The sequence below is a fragment of the Aphelocoma coerulescens genome, assembly GCF_041296385.1.
Source record: "Aphelocoma coerulescens isolate FSJ_1873_10779 chromosome Z unlocalized genomic scaffold, UR_Acoe_1.0 ChrZ, whole genome shotgun sequence".
Taxonomy (NCBI): domain Eukaryota; kingdom Metazoa; phylum Chordata; class Aves; order Passeriformes; family Corvidae; genus Aphelocoma; species Aphelocoma coerulescens.
In genome coordinates, this window is record NW_027184085.1 from 47,761,102 (window position 1) to 47,779,628 (window position 18,527).

The 18,527-nt window shown below is 38.8% G+C and overlaps 1 protein-coding gene across 1 annotated transcript in view; it reads left to right on the forward strand.

Moving 5' to 3' along the window:
• DGKQ (diacylglycerol kinase theta) overlaps nt 1-18,527 on the forward strand; it is a 90,373-nt gene that overhangs the window by 46,008 nt on the left and 25,838 nt on the right. Inside the window, exons 8-15 of the mRNA XM_069000958.1 lie at nt 6,552-6,652; nt 8,150-8,373; nt 9,204-9,294; nt 12,264-12,318; nt 13,435-13,496; nt 13,763-13,913; nt 14,747-14,785; nt 16,451-16,566. Of these exons, the coding sequence (XP_068857059.1) occupies nt 6,552-6,652; nt 8,150-8,373; nt 9,204-9,294; nt 12,264-12,318; nt 13,435-13,496; nt 13,763-13,913; nt 14,747-14,785; nt 16,451-16,566 (839 nt within the window). The remainder of the gene's footprint in view (nt 1-6,551; nt 6,653-8,149; nt 8,374-9,203; nt 9,295-12,263; nt 12,319-13,434; nt 13,497-13,762; nt 13,914-14,746; nt 14,786-16,450; nt 16,567-18,527) is intronic.

An 18,527-nucleotide genomic window follows, 5' to 3' on the forward strand; every position in this document is an offset into this window, starting at 1 on the left:
TGGGCATTTTGCAGTAAACAGGATTCAGCTGGACTGGCTGGTTCCTATGCAGTTGAATTTTTAAGCATGTGGAGTTTTCTGCGGTTGGTAACAGCCAAATTCTTACTTTTCAGAAGATGAGGTAAAACGGCAATTTAAGAGTTTCCCACTCCTATATCCATATCAGTAATTAAAACAACATGGTGCTTGCTACCTAATGTAGCTGCATGGATTGTTGTAAAAAAGGACATTTCAAATCAATAAATACTGTATTTTTTTTAATCCTGAGGCTCTTACAAAATTAAGAGGCTGATTGTGCAAGTGCTATTTGGATTAAAAAAAAAAAAATCAGCTTAATAACTAATTAAATCAGTTACAGAAGAGATTCCAAGCATCTTCTTGTTTCACTTTCTTAGTTCCTGAATGACTTTAAGTTACAATCCACCGGCATACTTCCTTATTATGGGAAAATAATCTGACTAACTGCAGTTTGTCTGAACAGCTTTCACTTTTTCCAGTGTTTTAAGTGACTTATGCAGTTGAGGGTGAGGATTTCTTCATTTCAACAATTAAGCCTATTTCCCTTACTACTGTCAAAAAGAGCAAATAATGTATCCAGATATTTCCACTGGATTCATTGAAAGTATTAGTGCAGGCCAGTTCAGCTTTAGTTTAAACTTCCTAAAAGAAGAAAAAAGATATGAAAATTCAGGGCATGATACAAACTTTAATATGTCATTTGTTCAGGCCATCTCTGAACTGGAGAAAGCAGCAGTAGATGGTATATTTTCAAGGGTCATGTGAAGTATTGTTAGTTGTGTTTTAAATAGAACAGTGGCATAAAAAATTGCTTTCTTGTAATACATTTTCACAAAACATAGGGCAGTGTAGAGCACAGTAGCTTTGCTGTGGTTTAGAAAGCTCAGCTAAAACCACACTCACAAAAAGAGTCAGAAACAGCATTTACTGATAAGACAGGACAGACTGTGGTGATGAGGTCCAGGGCATGGGCATGCAGTACCTACCAGCAACTTCTTTAAACGTGACCAGATTCCTTTGTCTCCTTATCCCTCTGTTTTCCCATATTAGTTCTTCTCCACACCACCTTGATCTCTCCCTTTGCTTTTTTCCTGAAGCTCCCCTAACAACCCTGTACCATCCCAGAATGCTTTTCACATGCATCTCATAAATCCCCGCAATCTGAGAGACGTCCTTGGTCAGTGACGTGTCCCACAGAACTTCCCCTGTGGATTCATCAGGTGTGTCCCACGCCCAGACCATGGGATTGATGACCTTGTGTCAGCTAAGGATGTGTCTTCTCTGATAAACCTACCTGATAAAGTTATTGAGGTTCACCTGCCAGCTGTTGTGCTTCTCTGTGTGTGGGGAGTCATAACCTATTGAATTTAACATGACAATGCCACGGTTGTAGGGGGCTGGACCACTTTCACCTGTCTCTAGATAACACCATTTGTGTAACGTGGGTCAAGAAGGAGCTGCTCACATCTTCTGTGTGTTGACTCAGTACATCTGCCATGTCTTTTGGGATGTTACCATGCTCTACTTCAGGAGTGTCTGAACTCCATTACATTCTAGAATATTTAGCTTTTCTTAATCCAGCTCTCTATGTTTTAGGGGTATATATTTTTAAAAACAGTGAAAACAAATCAGAACAAATTGAATAATATTGGTGTAGAAAGACACTTCTTTGATAGGAAAGAAACCAATAGAAAAGGATACAAAGTCTTTAGTATTGGAAGAAGATTTGAATTAGTAGTCTACATTCACTTTCGTTTCTTTGCTGTTGTAATGGGCTTGTTGAGTGAAGTGTAAAGTTAGAAGATCTAAGTCTTAATATTGGTAGCTTAAATGTGTTAAATCAACCACTATATTTAGCCTACCAAGATACTGAAATCAAAAGCATAAAATTAACATAAAAACAACCATACAGTTTCAGAGCTGATGTGACAGACATACCAGCAGATTTGGAAAAAGACACTATCTGCCCTGTGAGTGTCTCTCACTGGCTGCAAGTGAACTGTCTGATTCAGCATGCATCCATCTTCTGCAGGACAGAATTCAGACATCAAAAAAACCCCATTCTGGAGGAGGTTTTAGAGGAATCTGTCTGTCCAAGAAGTGGGGGCTGCAGTGCTGTCAGCAAGCAGAGGTTTCACAGCATATCCTTCCACAGCCTCTGTTTATCCTGCTCAGGTTGCTGTTCATCTGCCAAGTAAGAGATAAAATGGCTTTGTATTAGATAGACCCAAGGCTCTCTTCAAGGGCAATAAAAGAAAAAATACATAATTCTTACATGCATAAATGCCATCTTGTAGGCTATGAATCCTAATACTGAAATAAACCAAAATTTTATAGTCCCTGCTGTTGTAATATGAAGCAGCAGTAGAGAAGGAGAGCATACAGCATGTAAATAACACAAGTTTTGGGGGGAAGAATGGTGCTTGGTAAGCTATGTTGCTAGAATTAAGTCTTTTAAGAGTAATTTTCACAAATACACTCAGGGTAGGCCTCTAACTTTCTTAAGTGGCAAAACTACTCAGGACTGCCTCATTTTCCTCTCTCAGTCACAAGCCACATGTCTTTTCAGAAGCCGTGTCCTGTCTGTGGGGATTTGGAAGTCAAAGGGAACATGAGCTTTGGACTCATCCAATGCTGTTTTATCCTTTTCCCAGGAAAACTTGGTATCTTAGTCTCTGAAATCAAGTTCTGCAATTTGGTAAATTATGCCTGGAATTAACCTTTTGTAGTTATTTTCCCCTTGAAAAGGGTAAGCATGAATAACAGGTTATTTTCAGCTCAGTATCCCATGGTAAGAAAAAAATAATGTGTTATTCAGGAGAAAGTCCTGATATTGTGTACTCTGATCCAACAGGAAAAGATAAGATGTTTAGCAGTGAGGTGCTGTATTACAAAACAGGCAGTAACTCCTTTAAATACCACAGTTTGATAAGTGCATCTGTTGTGTATTAGCAAGGGGGTTTATGTAGATGTACTAAGTGGGGGTATGTAGACTTCACTTCTGTAACTGGATCATTTTCTAATACTTAAAAATTGGAACAGGTGGAAGGAAGAGCTTTGTCTAACTTCAGAAGTGGTTACAGTTGAGCCTCTTGCCAAGGCTAGTTGGCAGACTGGCATAAGACACCACTTAACTTACAAGCATTGGATGTGCTCCTGAATCGGTGGAGAAATGTATTTCTGGGTGACTAATTCCAGTGTGTAGCTGTTTGTTCGTTTTTTTAATGGCCTTCCAGAAGCTCATGTGCAAGCAAGCCATTTTTCACTGGGTTGCAGTAAAAGTATCCCCTGTGAGGAGGACAGCGACAAAGTTAAATGTGATTTTTCACTGATAAAGTCGAGGAGGTTTTTTATGTGATGGATACCAGATTTACCAGCATTATGTTTATTTAACTAAGAAATATGATTGAACTTAGGACATTACCACTAGTCTGTAGATCTAAACTTCTTCTTGTGAACCAGTTTATTTTGAGAGTCAATCCAACTGTTCTTAAGACATGGAGAGCGCATAAAGAATTCTCCAGTTACAGTTGCTAGGGACTCTCTTAGGCCAGCTAGTATCTCATACGAGCAGACTACAAAGGCCCTTAAAATGAAAACAAGTATTAGAACTTGGATGAATGTTTTTATTCTCAGATGGTTGTCTGCTCTCTGGATTGCTAGAGAAAACAGCAGAGATTTTGATAGTGTTGTGAAAGTTCATACTCAGAACATCAGCTGTGCTGTCAGTAACCAGTGTTCGCTTGTTTTCTCAAGTTGTGTTAGCTCTAAAGAAGGTCACCCAGGACACAGTGTGTCTTTTGGTTAACATTTGTCTGTGCTATAGTTACCATGGAGATCACTCTGACAGAAATCTGTTTCTAAAAGATTTCTACTCTTTTTGGCATAAATCCAGAAGAATTTAAAGGAGTAGGTCACTTTCGGGTGTGTGCTATAGTCTCAGTGCAATGGTTGTTGAGTTTCAAGGGTACTTTAGAAGCAAGAGGTGGTGATATTTAAATCTTCCTTATATTGTGTTTAAAAAGAAATTGACAACAGACGCAGCCACTATAATAATTGGAAAACTGAAAATCCACGGTAATACTACTTTTCATATCAACAAAAATAATTGAGAAGTCACAATGTATCATACCAGGTTGGGTGTGGCTCTGAGTAGCCTAATCTAGGGAAGGATGTCCATGTCAGGATTCTTGTACTCCACAATTCTTGAAGGCCCCTTCCAACCCAAACTATTTTATGATTCTGTGATTTTATTTGTTCTGTTTCTGTCTCTCTGTTTTTCTTTGTACATGCATCTGTTATACAGGCTTCCCTCCAAAGGTTAACAGCATGACTGAGGTTGGAGGCAGCATGGAGATTATCTAGGACAACCTCCTGCTCAAGCAAGGTCACTCAGAGCGTTTGTCGTGTTCAGTAAGGTTTTGAATATCATAATAGAATCATAGAATGATTCGAGTTAGAAGGGACCTTAAAGATCATCTCCCAACCTCCCTGACGTGGGTGGGTACACCTTTCAGTAGACCAGTCAACATAGACAGTTTTGTCTCAGGGAGACTAGGATGACTTTGGAGTAGGATGGGAGGCTGTGCTGGGGACTGCTTTGCTGTGCAGTGAGGTCTTCGTGTCACATAATGAGAATGTCCTTGCCCACACATTGTGCCATGACCAGTGGAATTGATAATGAAGAAATATACTTAAGAAGTGGATAAGTCTACACTGGAAAAGAAGTCCAAGTGTAGCTGTCACATCTCAGAATAAGGAGAAATAAAGATCATGAGAATTAAGGTATCATGATTTTTCTTTGAGGATTAGAATCTCATTTTTAAAAGACTGCTTTCAGACATAAGTATTAGATAATCCTTTACTTCTGTGGTGTCTGCTTTTGATTGAAGTTGGAAAATGTACACTGAAGCAGTAACAGGTGGATTAGACACAACATATTTAGTTTCAGGGGGTTCAAGAAAGCTAGCACTGAAGTGTCCTTGCTAAGTATTGATGCACTGCAGTCTTTCCTCATAATCTGTCACTGCAGCATTGAGATACCCAGTGATGCACATTTATGCATGGATTCTTGCTTGCTTTTTTTCAGTCATCAGTTAGAGGTGGTTAATGGTTTTCTTCCTCCAGTTTCACTTCTCCTTTTTAATCCTTCTGTGGTAAATGGCAATTTGCTAATGTGTTTCATTGGACCTAACCAGTGATCTTATTTGAGAGCAAAAGGCTCTCAGTATTTTATTCAGTACTACAGAGTATTTCCAAGCTGTGAGGGAAGCATGGAACAAGACTTCATCATGTAACATATCTCCTTTACAATGTGTGTTAAGAGACTGCATGATTAACCAGTTGTGTGGGTATTACAGCTGGTGTATGTGGCTTTCACTGAATATTTCTAACATTTCAAGAATTGCAAGTATAACTTCTAATGATTGTACTACTTGCTGATGAATGGAGGTGCACAGATTTATTCTAAGATCAGACTCTGTAACACTGTGCTATGCAACAGGTGACTTTCGTTAATAGTTCAGTCCAACACTGCAATAAAAATGGCATATTCTGTCCGTGAGGAATAGTTATGTCTGCTGTAAAGCATCAGCTCTCTAGGGAGTGCCTGCAAGACACTGCAAAGCTGAGCAGCTCATCAGGTGTCTTCATAAAGATGAGATCAGGAGAGGACACAAGGTCTGTTTTCCTGGAATCTAGTTTTTGGTCTGGATAGATTAACTTGGTTTCCTTCCCAGAGGCAGTAAGGACACATGTAATGGACTGGCAATATTAACTTGTTCCTAAAACCTCTCAAAACCTGCCTGTTCTATGAGAATTTGCGCTTTGCTGTTACTCTTAAAATAGTTGCTTAAGAGAGAGACTTTGTCATACAGCAGCCTGTACCTGAATCATAACCCATCTTGGTGAAAGGTGAACCTGAAATCCTTCACTCTTCACCCCTTCACAGATGTCTGGGCAACAGTTTGAGTATGGATTTGATAAGACTTTAGTGAAGTGAAACATAGCAAAAGGCTGAAGGTCTTCATTTACTGTACCTTCTTTCTTTTAGTTTTTCTGTTGTCCCTGTATTTTCCTCCCATTGCCTGTACACTTAACCAGCAATTTTAAGGACTTTCTTTGGAAGCACGTTCTCAGAATTGGCAGTGCTCTGGGAGCTGTTCTGTAGGGGATGGCACTTTGTCTTCAAGTTGTTCAACTTGTCAATAATAAATGCAGCCTTGAATGCTGAGGATGAGGAAGTGATAACATACAGCATATGGTTATAACAGTTATATCAAAAGCCAGGATAAAACTGTGATTACTAGTCTCTCTTTCCTCTCTGAATGTAACCCTGTTTTAAATGAACAGTAACTAAACAAATATCAAATATTCAGCCTCAAAGCTGGTTCTATGAGCAGGAATGTTCCCATGAAGAAGAAACATTTCAGTTGGTTAAAAGCAGGTTTTCAGTAGTTACATTATGCCCTTCCTATTCAGGTAGCTTTCTGATTTGAGGTGTGTGCTAATGAAATACAATTGTTTCCATTTAGGTAAACAAACACTGAAGATATTTGATGGGAATGATGCAGTGAAACGCAATCAATTTCGACTAATTTCAGTTCCAAGGATTGCAAAAAATGAAGAAGTTGTGGTAAGATACCCAGTGAGGGTCAGTTTTCCAGTGTGATACATATAATTTCATATTATAACAGTAAAAAGCTAACTTTTAGAAATGTAACTCAACAACAAAAATCTGTAAATGGGCTGTAATATTGTAATGTAATTTGACTTCTTCATGTAGTGCTCTTACTTTAGAGCATCTGAAGAAATGGTGGCTTACATATCTGTAGCATAATGGCAACCACAGTATCGCATGCTAAGCAGTCTTCTGCTTCCCTGTGTTACTCTGAAGCCTGATTTTACTGATACAAGCAATACAGGATAACCAGCTCCTTATGTATTGGTCCTTTTCTGTAGTTTCTGATATTTGTCCTGGGTAGCCACCAATATTGCACGTGAGTTAATCAGCTTTGAACGCTAAAGCTTGCTATAGTTATCTCCGCCTCTTGGCTGTGAAAGTAATTAATTATTGATCACATATTGGCCACTCCCTGGCTTTTCTGGTGCTCCATCTGGGGTGGAAAAAATACTTAGTACTAAATCAAGTGTGCTGTACAGATCTTTATTTACTGGGTTAGGCAGAGACCCCATGCTGTGAGAGAGCAATCCCGGAGTGGGAATAGGGTGGTGCACAATAGAATTAAGCATGGTGAGGTCTCAGAGTCATAACAGACTTGGCAGACAAGTGTGAAGAATGTATTACATCAGAATTTTGACAATTTAAAGCTAAAGATCATTAGGATTTTTATCTTGATACTGTGCTCAAAATCAAGAGGAGTTTTGAAAATGGTTTGTTGAGTTCTGCATTTCAAAGATCTTTAAGAAAAACTATGTCCGGGATTGAAAACATTTTTATTTAGGAGTGCTACTTGCCTTTCAAGTCCATTTTACCAGGCTGGTGCTTTTAATACCAGGGAAGATAAATACAAGTTCTCATTAGTGAGCTGTAATGACTGCAGCATCTGTTTTAGCAGAGGTGCTGCAGGCACGGGCCTATAATGGATGTAAAATTCCTGTGACTGTGTGCATCTTGCAAGGACAGCCCTTCCCTTTCCTCTTCACAGGTGTGTGGGCTCAGGGCAGCCTTGTGGCTGAGAAGCTCACTAATTTTTAGCATCCCCTTAAGTGCAAGAAGATCAAGTAGTCAGAGTTGGGTACAATCAAGGGTAATTTACCATTTTCCTTGTGGAGTAAATTTTACATAGGTGAGTGTAGATTTATTGGACCTGAATTTTTACATTCGGTCTTAAAATGGCTATCAGTTTCCAAAAATACTGTGGATTGTGTTCAAATACATTGATATCTCAAGTTTTCTTCTTTCATGTTCACTAAAATTTGTTTTCAAAACTTCGCTCTTGTTTTGTTTGTTTGTTGTTTTTTTTTTGCCATTGCTATGTGTCCACTGCTCTGAGGTTAGAACATGCATTAATCGTTCATTTTATAAATCGGGTATTTATAATGTCTGTGGCTGTATAGGTATTAATCGTGTCTTTTCAAGTACATGTTCATGTATCTTGCTGTGTTTTAGGAGGCTGCTTTGAGGGCATACTACATAAATGATGACCAGCAGGAGTATGAGCTTCAGACCTTTACGCAGCAGGTGCTGCTCTCTGATGATGTTATCAACAGGAATGATGCTGCAGAGGACAGCAACTTGGGCTCAGTATTCCGCGAATCTGTTCCTGAAGCTTGGATCATCAGAGCCAAACCAAAGGACGAGGAAGTGATCAGAATTTATCCTGCCTGGCTAAAGTGAGTATTTTCCTTCTTGATCACAAGGTTATCCTGCTTGGCTGCATTTGTCCTCTGTAGTCTAGCTTTGTTTGTTTTAGTTATTGAAGCTGCAGAAGCCTAACAGAGAATGTAGTTTCTTTTTCTGTATTTCAGGATTCTTCTGGTCGTTTTTCTGAGTGAGTATTATGCATAACATTCATTTCCATGCCTGGAAACTCTTGGGTTTCTTTACATATGTGGAATATACTGTGCAACTTGTGCAGTTCTATTGTCATGTGTTTGGTGAGAAAGATGCAACTTTACATTAACTACATCTGTAAACAAATGATGACATACACATCATTTGAAAAATAGATGGATTTTTTTGAAGAAGTGTAAAGTAGGAAGAACTACAGCATAACTTCCCATGTGAGATGAGGAGGAAGAAAATAATAAAAAACCCCCTATATTTACCACTGAGACAGTATGAATTTTAAGCATATTTATAGTGGAAACAAAATGGTCTGTTGACCTACTAATATCTGAAGATCTGTGGGCTAAAATTTAACCATGTGGTCATTTTGCTGTTGCAACTGCATTGCCAAGTTTTATGAAAGACTTGCAGGTTATCTTTGTGATTAGGAAGAAGCTGATCTGCAGTGCTACAATTGTAATTAGCAGTTCCTTGCCATGAAAGTGTTTTCTTGTCTGTGGCGCTGATCCCACATCTGCCAAGAGCCTCCGTGAACAGCTTTCTCCAACTAATTCAAATATGTGCCTACCCCCAGAGAAAATTTTATACTTAGTTTAAAAAGGTACACACAGGATAGATCAAATGATTGTCCTAAAATAAGTATTTTTCTCCTTAGGGTGGGAATGGCATATGTTTCTCTACGAGTAAATAAGGATAGCACTGTGCAGACCGTGATCAAAGAAGTGCTTCCATTACTTGGAAGGCAGGTAAGTGAAAGATCCTAAGCACAGCCATATACCACCTGAGTGACCCTGAAGTATGTATTTTTCTCTTCAGAAAAATTGCAGTCTCTTAATTCGCAGTTAATGTAAATGTTGTTAGCATTTGGTGGATGCTCTGTTGTGACTGGCATGCTGCTCAAAGCTTAAAGCAATCTTCAGGGTAGGTGGGGATGGGTGCTCTGTACTGGAAGGTACCATCAGTGTTTCTGGATCAAGCAGATTTACTTGCATGAACACCGTGATTCTTGGGATGCAGCATATTTTTACTGGTTATTTATGTCTTGAAATATTTAAAACACACTTATGTATGTAGCTACTCTGCTAATTTTACCTTGTTGGGAAACTGGCAATCACTGTTAGGATGATCATGCTTGTCTCCTAATTCTCTATGCTGCTTTGAAGGAAATTATAAAATCACAGTATATCTCAAGTTGGAGAGGACCCATAAAGATCACTGAGTCCAACTTCCTGCTCCTTGCAGGATTTCCTGATAGTAAAGTGTATGACTAACAGCATTGTCCAGACACTTCTTGAACTCTCACAAACTTGGTGCCATGAACACTTTCCTGGGGATCCTGTTCCAGTGACCAGCCACCCTTTCAGTGGAGAGCCTTTTCCTAAATTTGAACTCCCCTTAATGCAGCTTCATTCTCTTTTCCTTGGGTCCTATCTCTGGTGACCAGAGAGAGGAGATTGGCACCTCTCCCTTCACTCCCTGCCTTGAGGAAGCTGTTGACCATGACGAGGTCACTTCTCAATCTCCTCTTCTCCAGGCTGAACAAACCAAGTGACCTCAGAGAGGTCCTTCCAAGTCTTGCCCTTGAGACTTTTCATCATATCGGTCACTCTGCTCTGGACACACTCAAATGGGTTGACGTCCATCTTATATTGTGACACCCAGACCTGCCCCCAGCACTCGAGGTGAGGCCACCCCAGTGCAGAGCAGAGCAGGACAATCCCCTCCCTTGCCTGGCTGGTGATGCTGTGCCTGATGCACCCCAGGACACAGGTGGCCCTCCTGGCTGCCAGGGCACTGCTGGCTCATGTTCAACTTGCCACTGACCCAGTCCACAAGATCTTTTTCCACAGGGCTGCTCTCCAGCTCTCATCCCCCAGCTTGTATTTTTAACCAGGATTACGCCATCCCAGGTTGAGATTCTGGCATTAGCTCTTGCTAGATTTCAAATGATTGGTGATTGCCCAGCTCTCTCTCTCATCCAGATCTCCCCATAAGTGTCCCCTACCTTTGAGGGAGTCCACAGTTCCTCCTAGCTTAGTATCCTCAGGAAACTCTCAGTGCATTTGATTCCTTCATCCAGACAATTTATAAAAACGTGAAAGAGCACTGCAGAAATTTTCTTCCTGTGGTAGCAACCAGCATCTCTGTAGCCAGCCCCCAAGCGCTGCAAGGAAGGACTCAAGGCTGAAACAGCACCCACGTTCTTCACTGTCTGCATTCCTTCCCACATCACTGGATATGTCTTGTCATCTTGTAGATGCACATGCTTTCCTTGGAAGATAATCTCTTTTCAGTCTGCCTGTCCTTCTTAGGGTTGGTGCCATAACAATATGACCTTCAGGAAACATGTTAGTAGACTTTGCTAGCATACCGAGCTATTGGCCAGCCCAGCCAGTGTGGAGATACAAAGCTGTAGTGTGCACATTTAATTCTTCACCTGGGGCTTGTGAGCACACCAGGAAATCAGCACAGTTCCACTGCTCCAGGGCACAGCCATGCTTGCAGAGGGTGACTGCTGCCCTTTGGGGTTATTTACAGAGTACATTGGAACATGCATGTGACTACTATGTGCAGTAATCTGCACAATGCATAGATCTGACTAGGTATATCCATTGTGTAAAGCATGCTGCTTGTTTTGGCTGCAGGATACTTCCAGGATCTGTTGTCAGTCCATTTCCTCAAGTGCTGTGGACCTTTTGACAAAAATTGGAACAACGATGTCCAAAGTTTTATCTTCTCTGAAAAAAAACAACAGTCAAACAGTATAGTTGGGAATTTTGTTAGGGAAAGATCTCTGTATTTGGGAAGCTAGCTATATGCTCTAAAGAGACTTAATACTTTGGCTCAGTTGCAATTTATCCAATAGTGATAATTTTTAAATGCTCTACTTGTTTCTTTATATAAACATGCATACAGGAAATCTCTTTTTAATATCCAGAATTTGCCTGGGCTGCAGATGCTCCCAAGTTGCTTTCATCAAGTATCAGGCAAAGCACATGTAGGCAGTTGAGGCTCTCAACATCCCTGCTCCTGACATGCAAAGCAAGGTCATTTTTCTCTTGAGTCTCAAGGCTAAAATTTAAGACCCTTCCTCAGTCATGAGTGTCATATGTTTGCAAGGTTTCAGTCATTGTCATAAATGGTTCAGCTTTTGGTGCTGCTCTTCTGATCCAGCTGCAAGGGACTTGACTTCTCCCTAGCAGTAGCTTGGAGAAGAGACTGTGGCACATGTGAAGAGGGTTTTGTTCCATCAGTGCCTGTGGAGTGCCCCATGAGATGGGGGGCGGTCAGCCTGGTTTTGCCAAGCTGGTTTCTGGGCCATCTTCTCAAAGAGCGGGCTCATTCCCAGTCCTGCATGCATTCTCTGGAAGGACATTCAGGAAATACCCCACATGAGCTGTTCATCACTGAAGCACGAATGGGATTAACCGTGCTGGACAGGGGCCCCATCACAATGTGGCTGTGACAGCACCAATGTTTTTAGGAGCATGGTAGCATAATGCCATGAGTGTGTAAAATGAAGATTATTCCTGTCTTGGAAGGAGTTGATCAGAGGAAGAACATCATGGTTGATTTAAAAATACTTAATTTTTTAAAAATGTTTAATTTTCCATGCTCTGTTATACACTGTGTACAATATATAACACAATAATTTAAACATCTGGGAAAATTATGTCGTTCAGAAGCTGCATTTACATGCTGTATCTTTTGGCAGATGGAGTGCCTCCAGAATTTCAAATTGGTGGAAGTGCTTATGGGCAGTAAGCAAGGTAAGTCAAGGAGCACTGGCCAAAGGCACATCTGATCTCCGTGGGATTTTTCCCCATTCTAACACAGTTCATTTTCAACAATAAAAAACACAAATGAAACTTCATGATGATGTTGAAATACTTCATCAGAAGTGAGCAGGCTCTTTTCAGTCTTGTATGTCCTGTGGGAATAAGGTTCCCCTTCATTATGACGTAAAATCTCATTTGCGGTTTCTGGTGGGTATTGACACTTCTGCCCTATTTTGGGGAGCTATGTTTAACTGACATAATTTTCTTAATTGCAGTTATTTATTAAAGATTAATTCCAAAGTTCAAATGGTTCCCTTCCTCTGTCTACTTTCTCCCTGACACAGCCCCCATGGAAGAGTAAGTCTGAGTCCTAAGACAGTCCAAGTAATATGTTCGTGTGTTAGGAAGAAGAGAAATCTGCAGTCCTAGCATTGCTCAAGTGTTTTGTGATCCTGCAGGAGCTGGGCTGGTGTTCTCCAAGTTTACATCTCTTTATGCTTCAGTATTTGCAAGGTTGAATGGAGAAATAAATAAAGACATTGAAGTAGTCTAAGGCTCTGACCATAGCTGAGTAAATATCTTTGTAGTTCTGCTTTGCTTTATTTGTGAGCATTATTGGGTAGCTGTTTTAAAAGGTTATAGCTTTGTTAATGTCATAACCTTGGTTGGTTTCTGATATTCTGTTTTAAAGCATCATTTCCAACCTCACTTTAACTGGAAGTTGTTAGAATTGTGTTAATATTTTGATAAAACACAGAAGTTGGTTATTACAGTACTTGTTAAGGAATATAGTTTTAAAGTCTTCTGTCAAACAGATTATTACCAAAGTATACTGCTTGTCTTTTGAGTGGGTTCAGGCTGTTTCTGCCTTTTTTTAAAGGAGGCTGGTGTTTAGGAACTGTGAAAAAAGTCAGACTGTTCCAAGCACCTATGTGTTTTTTCTGTTGGATCATAAGTAGCTCAGGTCTGCATGGTCCTTTATGATAAAATTAGTTGTATCCAGAGCTGTACTTTTTCCCTAAATGTTTTTCTTACTGTTTTTGTGTAATTGAGCCTGATAATAATTTACATGCTTTCTAACATGATTAATGGTCTTGTCCTCTCCAGTTCAGCGCATGGTCTTGGACAATCAGGAACTGATTCTTAACAGACTCAAGGATATAAGAAAGGTAAATCTGAGAAAGGAATGTGATTTTTTTAAATTTTTTTTTTCATAGCAAGTATGAAGTCTGCTTTCTTACAGAAAAAGTAACTGGTTACCCCCTAAGCAGGCTCAAGGGTAGAGAAGCTAAGTGCTTGAACTGAAGTTTGTTTCTGTTTCTGATATTCTCTAGGCATAGGGGACATGATTGCTAAGTGCAGAACTATTTTGGATTTTGCTTCACAGTATCTTTTTGCCAAATGTCATGTCATTTATTTTCCTTTATTTTGGTAGACTTCAATACGTCAGATGAATCAAACAAGATTTTACATTGTGGAAAACAGCAAATCCATTGTACAAGTAGATTTATTTGTTGGTGGCCTTCCACCTCAGCTTTCCCCTGAAGAATACACAAATATTCTCAAGGAAGAATTAGCTATCAAAAGTAAGTAAACAGGTGCATTTTCAAGCACATTAACTTGTACAGAACAAAATGTAGCAGCATCAATCGCTCATTTTTCTTATAATTTTAACTTTTCCTGACCTTATTTTAAAAAATCATTCTTCCTTTTACTCTCACTTGGGCTTTTTTAATCATTTTAACATGCTCACAGTTGCAGGAGAGATGTGACAGCTCATTATTTACAGAATAATTATTATGTTACTTGGGTTATATGTGACTACACCTTTTATTTTGTATGTGTGTGTGAAAATGCATCACTCTTTAGAAGAACTATACATACCTTAAACCATGTGCAGAATGTCCCTTGCCTTTTTTAACCTCTGACACTTTTTGCCTGGGCTGTTCTCCATGTTATTCATGAGCTCTGTGCCCCATCATGGACAAGTATGAGTAGTGTGTGCACACACGTATGGACAAACACTCAGGGAAAAGAATTTATTTTTCTTTTTCAAAGACGTGTAATTGAATTTTCATGATATTCCTTCAACTGGTACTTTGTATAAACAGTGTCAGGAATGTGTCATGCTTTTTGTTGCAGGAAAAAAAGCATTTTTCCCGATCTTTTATGTCACTTCAAGAGGAATTAAACTTGAAATGTCGCAAAGAATTCTTAGTCACCTTTTATGAAAATCAGTTTAGCTTTTCTTACTTGCAAAGTAAACTTGAGAAGGAAAGCGTTAGCTGGAGGTTCTCCCTGTATTTGTATAACTTTTAATATTTATTTATATTATATTTATGTAACTTTTAAAAATATTTTAAATATTTACTCTAAATGTACCCAAGGTTTTATGTGTTTATATTTTTCCCCTTTGCAGCAAATGTAGTATCTGTGAGTCATGTTTATCAAGCACAAGGTAAGCATTAAAATTTTTAGTCTTGCAAACAATGTCTATGTTCAAAACTGCAGCCTAATACTAGAGGCTGGAAGCTCAGAGTATGTTAGTCTGACTGCATAAGCAAAAAGCCCTTCAGGTAAAATGTAGCACATTGTATTTATGGAGAGCAGTGGATTAGTGCTAGCTTATTAAAAAAAGTTAAAAGGTTGGCTTCATGCCGTGTATAACAGAAGGTGGTAATATTTCATCATAAAAATGAGTTTTGAAGTTGCACTTGAACTGCATAATCTTAACAACACCGAACTGTTAAAAAGCCTTCAAGTGTTCTTTCTTTGACTTCAAGAATACTAAAATTTGGTACTGCTTTTTGACTCTGTGGGACTGTTTCATAGTCACTGTTTCCTAGCAGAGTTAAGAGCTAGAGTTCAGTGGCTGAAAGTTGAAGAAAATAAATGCATTCCTATCTGCCTTCATCTTTTGAGCTGTTTCTTTGCTTTTGCTGTATTAATTTTATTTCAGCAAAGTTGGAGAAGCCATGAGGCTTCTGAGAGCTGGGGCAGCAGTGGCTCTGGGCAGCTTTAGTGCAGTGGTCAGGTGGAGATCTGCATTTGGTAAAATAAAAGTGTGGAATTTTCTCTTCTGTATGTTTAGGTGTCTGTAGTCGAGATGCTTCACATCCTTTGGCAGGCTTAGCTTCCACATGTCTGCTAAATGGATCTTTCTAGAGCATGGTTTTGAAGACTGATGTGTTTGACTTCCTTTGTGTTTTTGCTGACTCCACATGACTAATTGACACTGATTGATTTTGATTTTTTCATAGCAAGAGCTGTAAAGCTTTCAGATGTCCCTTCTCCTTTCCATATTTGTCAGTGGAGAATACTGGGTTTTGTGATACTCTTCCCATGTCACAGCATCATTAAACCAAATTTACATGCATGTGTTTATTAGCTGTTTCTGCTTGGATGTGACTTTTATTGCCACTTTCTTATTGTGTTTGTATTTTTGTGGTTCTCATAACTTCCTAACTCTCCCTTTTTGTTGCAGCCAGGTTATGTTACCAGCCTACCTCTCATATACTGTCCATGCATTTTTGTCTTATTCTGCCCTGTTTTCGTCCTTATCAAGTATCTTACTTTATACTAACTTGTCAGTGGTTATTTTGTTTTTTTCTCTTTTATCTTCCCTTCTTCCCCAACTTCTCTATTCAGAACCTAAGCCAATATAAAGATCTAGACTTGATTATCAGCCCAAATATTTGCTGGCAGTTAATTCTTACTGAGATATTGTAAATGAACAGAACTAATGGATTTTTAATAATTGGATACAAAATGAAACCTGATACCTCTGCAACTTGTACATGATGAGAACAGAATGTTAGTTATGATAAAGAGTATGCAAATAGGCCCTACCCCTGAAGCTCAAAGGAAATCTTTAAATATGCATCAGTTCTGTGCTGCAGCTCTTGTCTTCAACTTGCTTTGCTTTAACAAATACCTGAAGTGTGTTTGAGGGTAGGAAGGAAGGTTTAAAAACACAACAGAATTCAACTGATAACAAACAACTGCAGAATAAGTTTTGCTGAATAATGTCCTCAGTAAACTGAGTAAACTTTTGCTGTAATATGAGACCTATTTTCTAATAATAATAGAAAATATAAAAAGTAGTTCTGATGCCTCTTTACAGGTGCTGTTGTACTCCAAATTTCATGTTTTTCTGAAGCTGAAAGAATATATATGCTAGTTAAAGATACTGTTGTCAATGACAAGCCTCTGAATGCTGTGGTGATTCCTGCAGTTATGGTAAGAAACAGGTTTGAATTTAAAAAATGTCTTTAAAAGGAAAAAAAACTGCCTTAAAATTCTTTCTGCTAGAACTAAATGAAAATATGCTTTATTCAAAGAGGCCATACTGTAAGTAGTGTGATGAAAAAAAAATACTTCAGAGCCTGTACTTCATGTATATGATATATTCAGTGAGCTAAGTCACTTGTCCTATTACTGTTGAATTGTCAATCTACAGCTGCCTAACTATGCAACTATAAAGGGGAGAAAAACAGCTTTTTTCTCCTTGTTTCTTTCAATAATCAAGATGTTAAGTGGGGTTTCAGTTTCAGCTGGTACATCTTAAAATGCTTACAAAACTTTGTTATGGGAGCTAAATGTGTTTCCTCATTAACTATGAGGTAAAGTACTTCTGCTTATTTTCACACTGACATTAGCTTCATTTCCCCCATTCTGTAGCAGAGGCAGTTTGACCTTGTTTACCTCTTGAGGATTTCAGAAGAACATAGTCTTCTGAAAGACTTAGTGCAAGAGTCGTTTCACAAATTCAGGCTTGCTTCTGATTTATTCTTATTGTTACAAATCACTTTCATATGAATCAGTTGGTTTAATAATAGGTTTCATGTTAATAAAGTAGAGTCAATGTGAGAAGAGGAAAATAATTAGCTGAGTGAAGTGATATTTTTAACCAGGATTATGTAGGTTCTGTCCAAAAAAGAGTGTTGTTGTAGTTACTTTCTGCTGAGGTGTTGTGTATCTTGCAGTAACTATCTTTCTGGAGCTGCATTATGCAAGTGAAGCGAGAGTCTTGGTTTGACTTCTTGGAACTTCACAGGTCAAAAACTTCAAAAAATTACACTATTAGTGGGAATTATGAAACATCTTTAGCTAGGAGGGTATCAAGTTCAATGCCCATAGATGCTTACTCACATATCTGCTTTCACTGTTTAAAAATGAGTCCTACACTTGTCAAGGTTTTCTGAAGGCAAAATTATGGGTTTTGTATGAGTAGACACTTGTGGTAGTGTTCACATGCAACTGGCAAAATCAAAAGTTACAATCCCTCCTAAAAATATAAGAGCCTTGTTCTTATGCATGCATAGGAATTACATTTTGTGAAGTTCTTAGAAATCAAGGCCCCCTTGTCCAAACTAGGTTTCAGAGTGCCTGTTATGAGAAACAGAAAGCAGCATGAACTTCTGGATACTTGTTTTTGTTGTTTTTTAGGCAAATGCATTATGAGCCTATATTTGGTGTCTGCGGTGTGAAGTTGGAAATACTCCACTCCGCTGATTACATATGTCTGTTTTTCTGACACTGGATATGTTTGAAGAGAACTTCTTGATGCCAGGAAAATGTGGATATTGTTGTTATCTGATGCAAGATATTTTTTAGAAACTCCAGTTCAGGGGACTGCTAGGGATTAGTTTCTAATATGTGAGCAGGAGAGAGCGTCTGTACTGGGGCACAAACATTATGTTTCCATTTCAGCATGTGTTGTTTATATTTGGTCATCTCACTGAAAGGAGCCAAGAGTTAATCTAAATGATACTTCAAGTGTTGTTTTTTACATGATTTGTCCAGCCAGCTTCTGCCATTCACTAATTACCCAAGGTAGACTAATGGTTGATTATTGTCTTTACTTTGGGTAGCAGTGGGACTAGATGACCTCCTGCGGTACTTTCCAACCCAGGCTATCTTTTTAGCCTATGATAATATTAGTCTTTGTTTATATGTGTGATGATTTAAATACAGTACCAGGAAATACACAGGAACTGACACAATACTAAATTTACACCATGTTTAACATTTCTTTTGTGAGTGAAATACAAAGAAGTTGGGAATGAAGAGCTAATGATTTTTCCAAATTGCCAATTAAATTAAAGAAAAAACTAACCAACCAAAAAACAACAAATCAAAATAGCCCTTCTTAAAAATTGATAAATGCACAGAAGTATTGGTGGTTAGCAGGTTGCTAC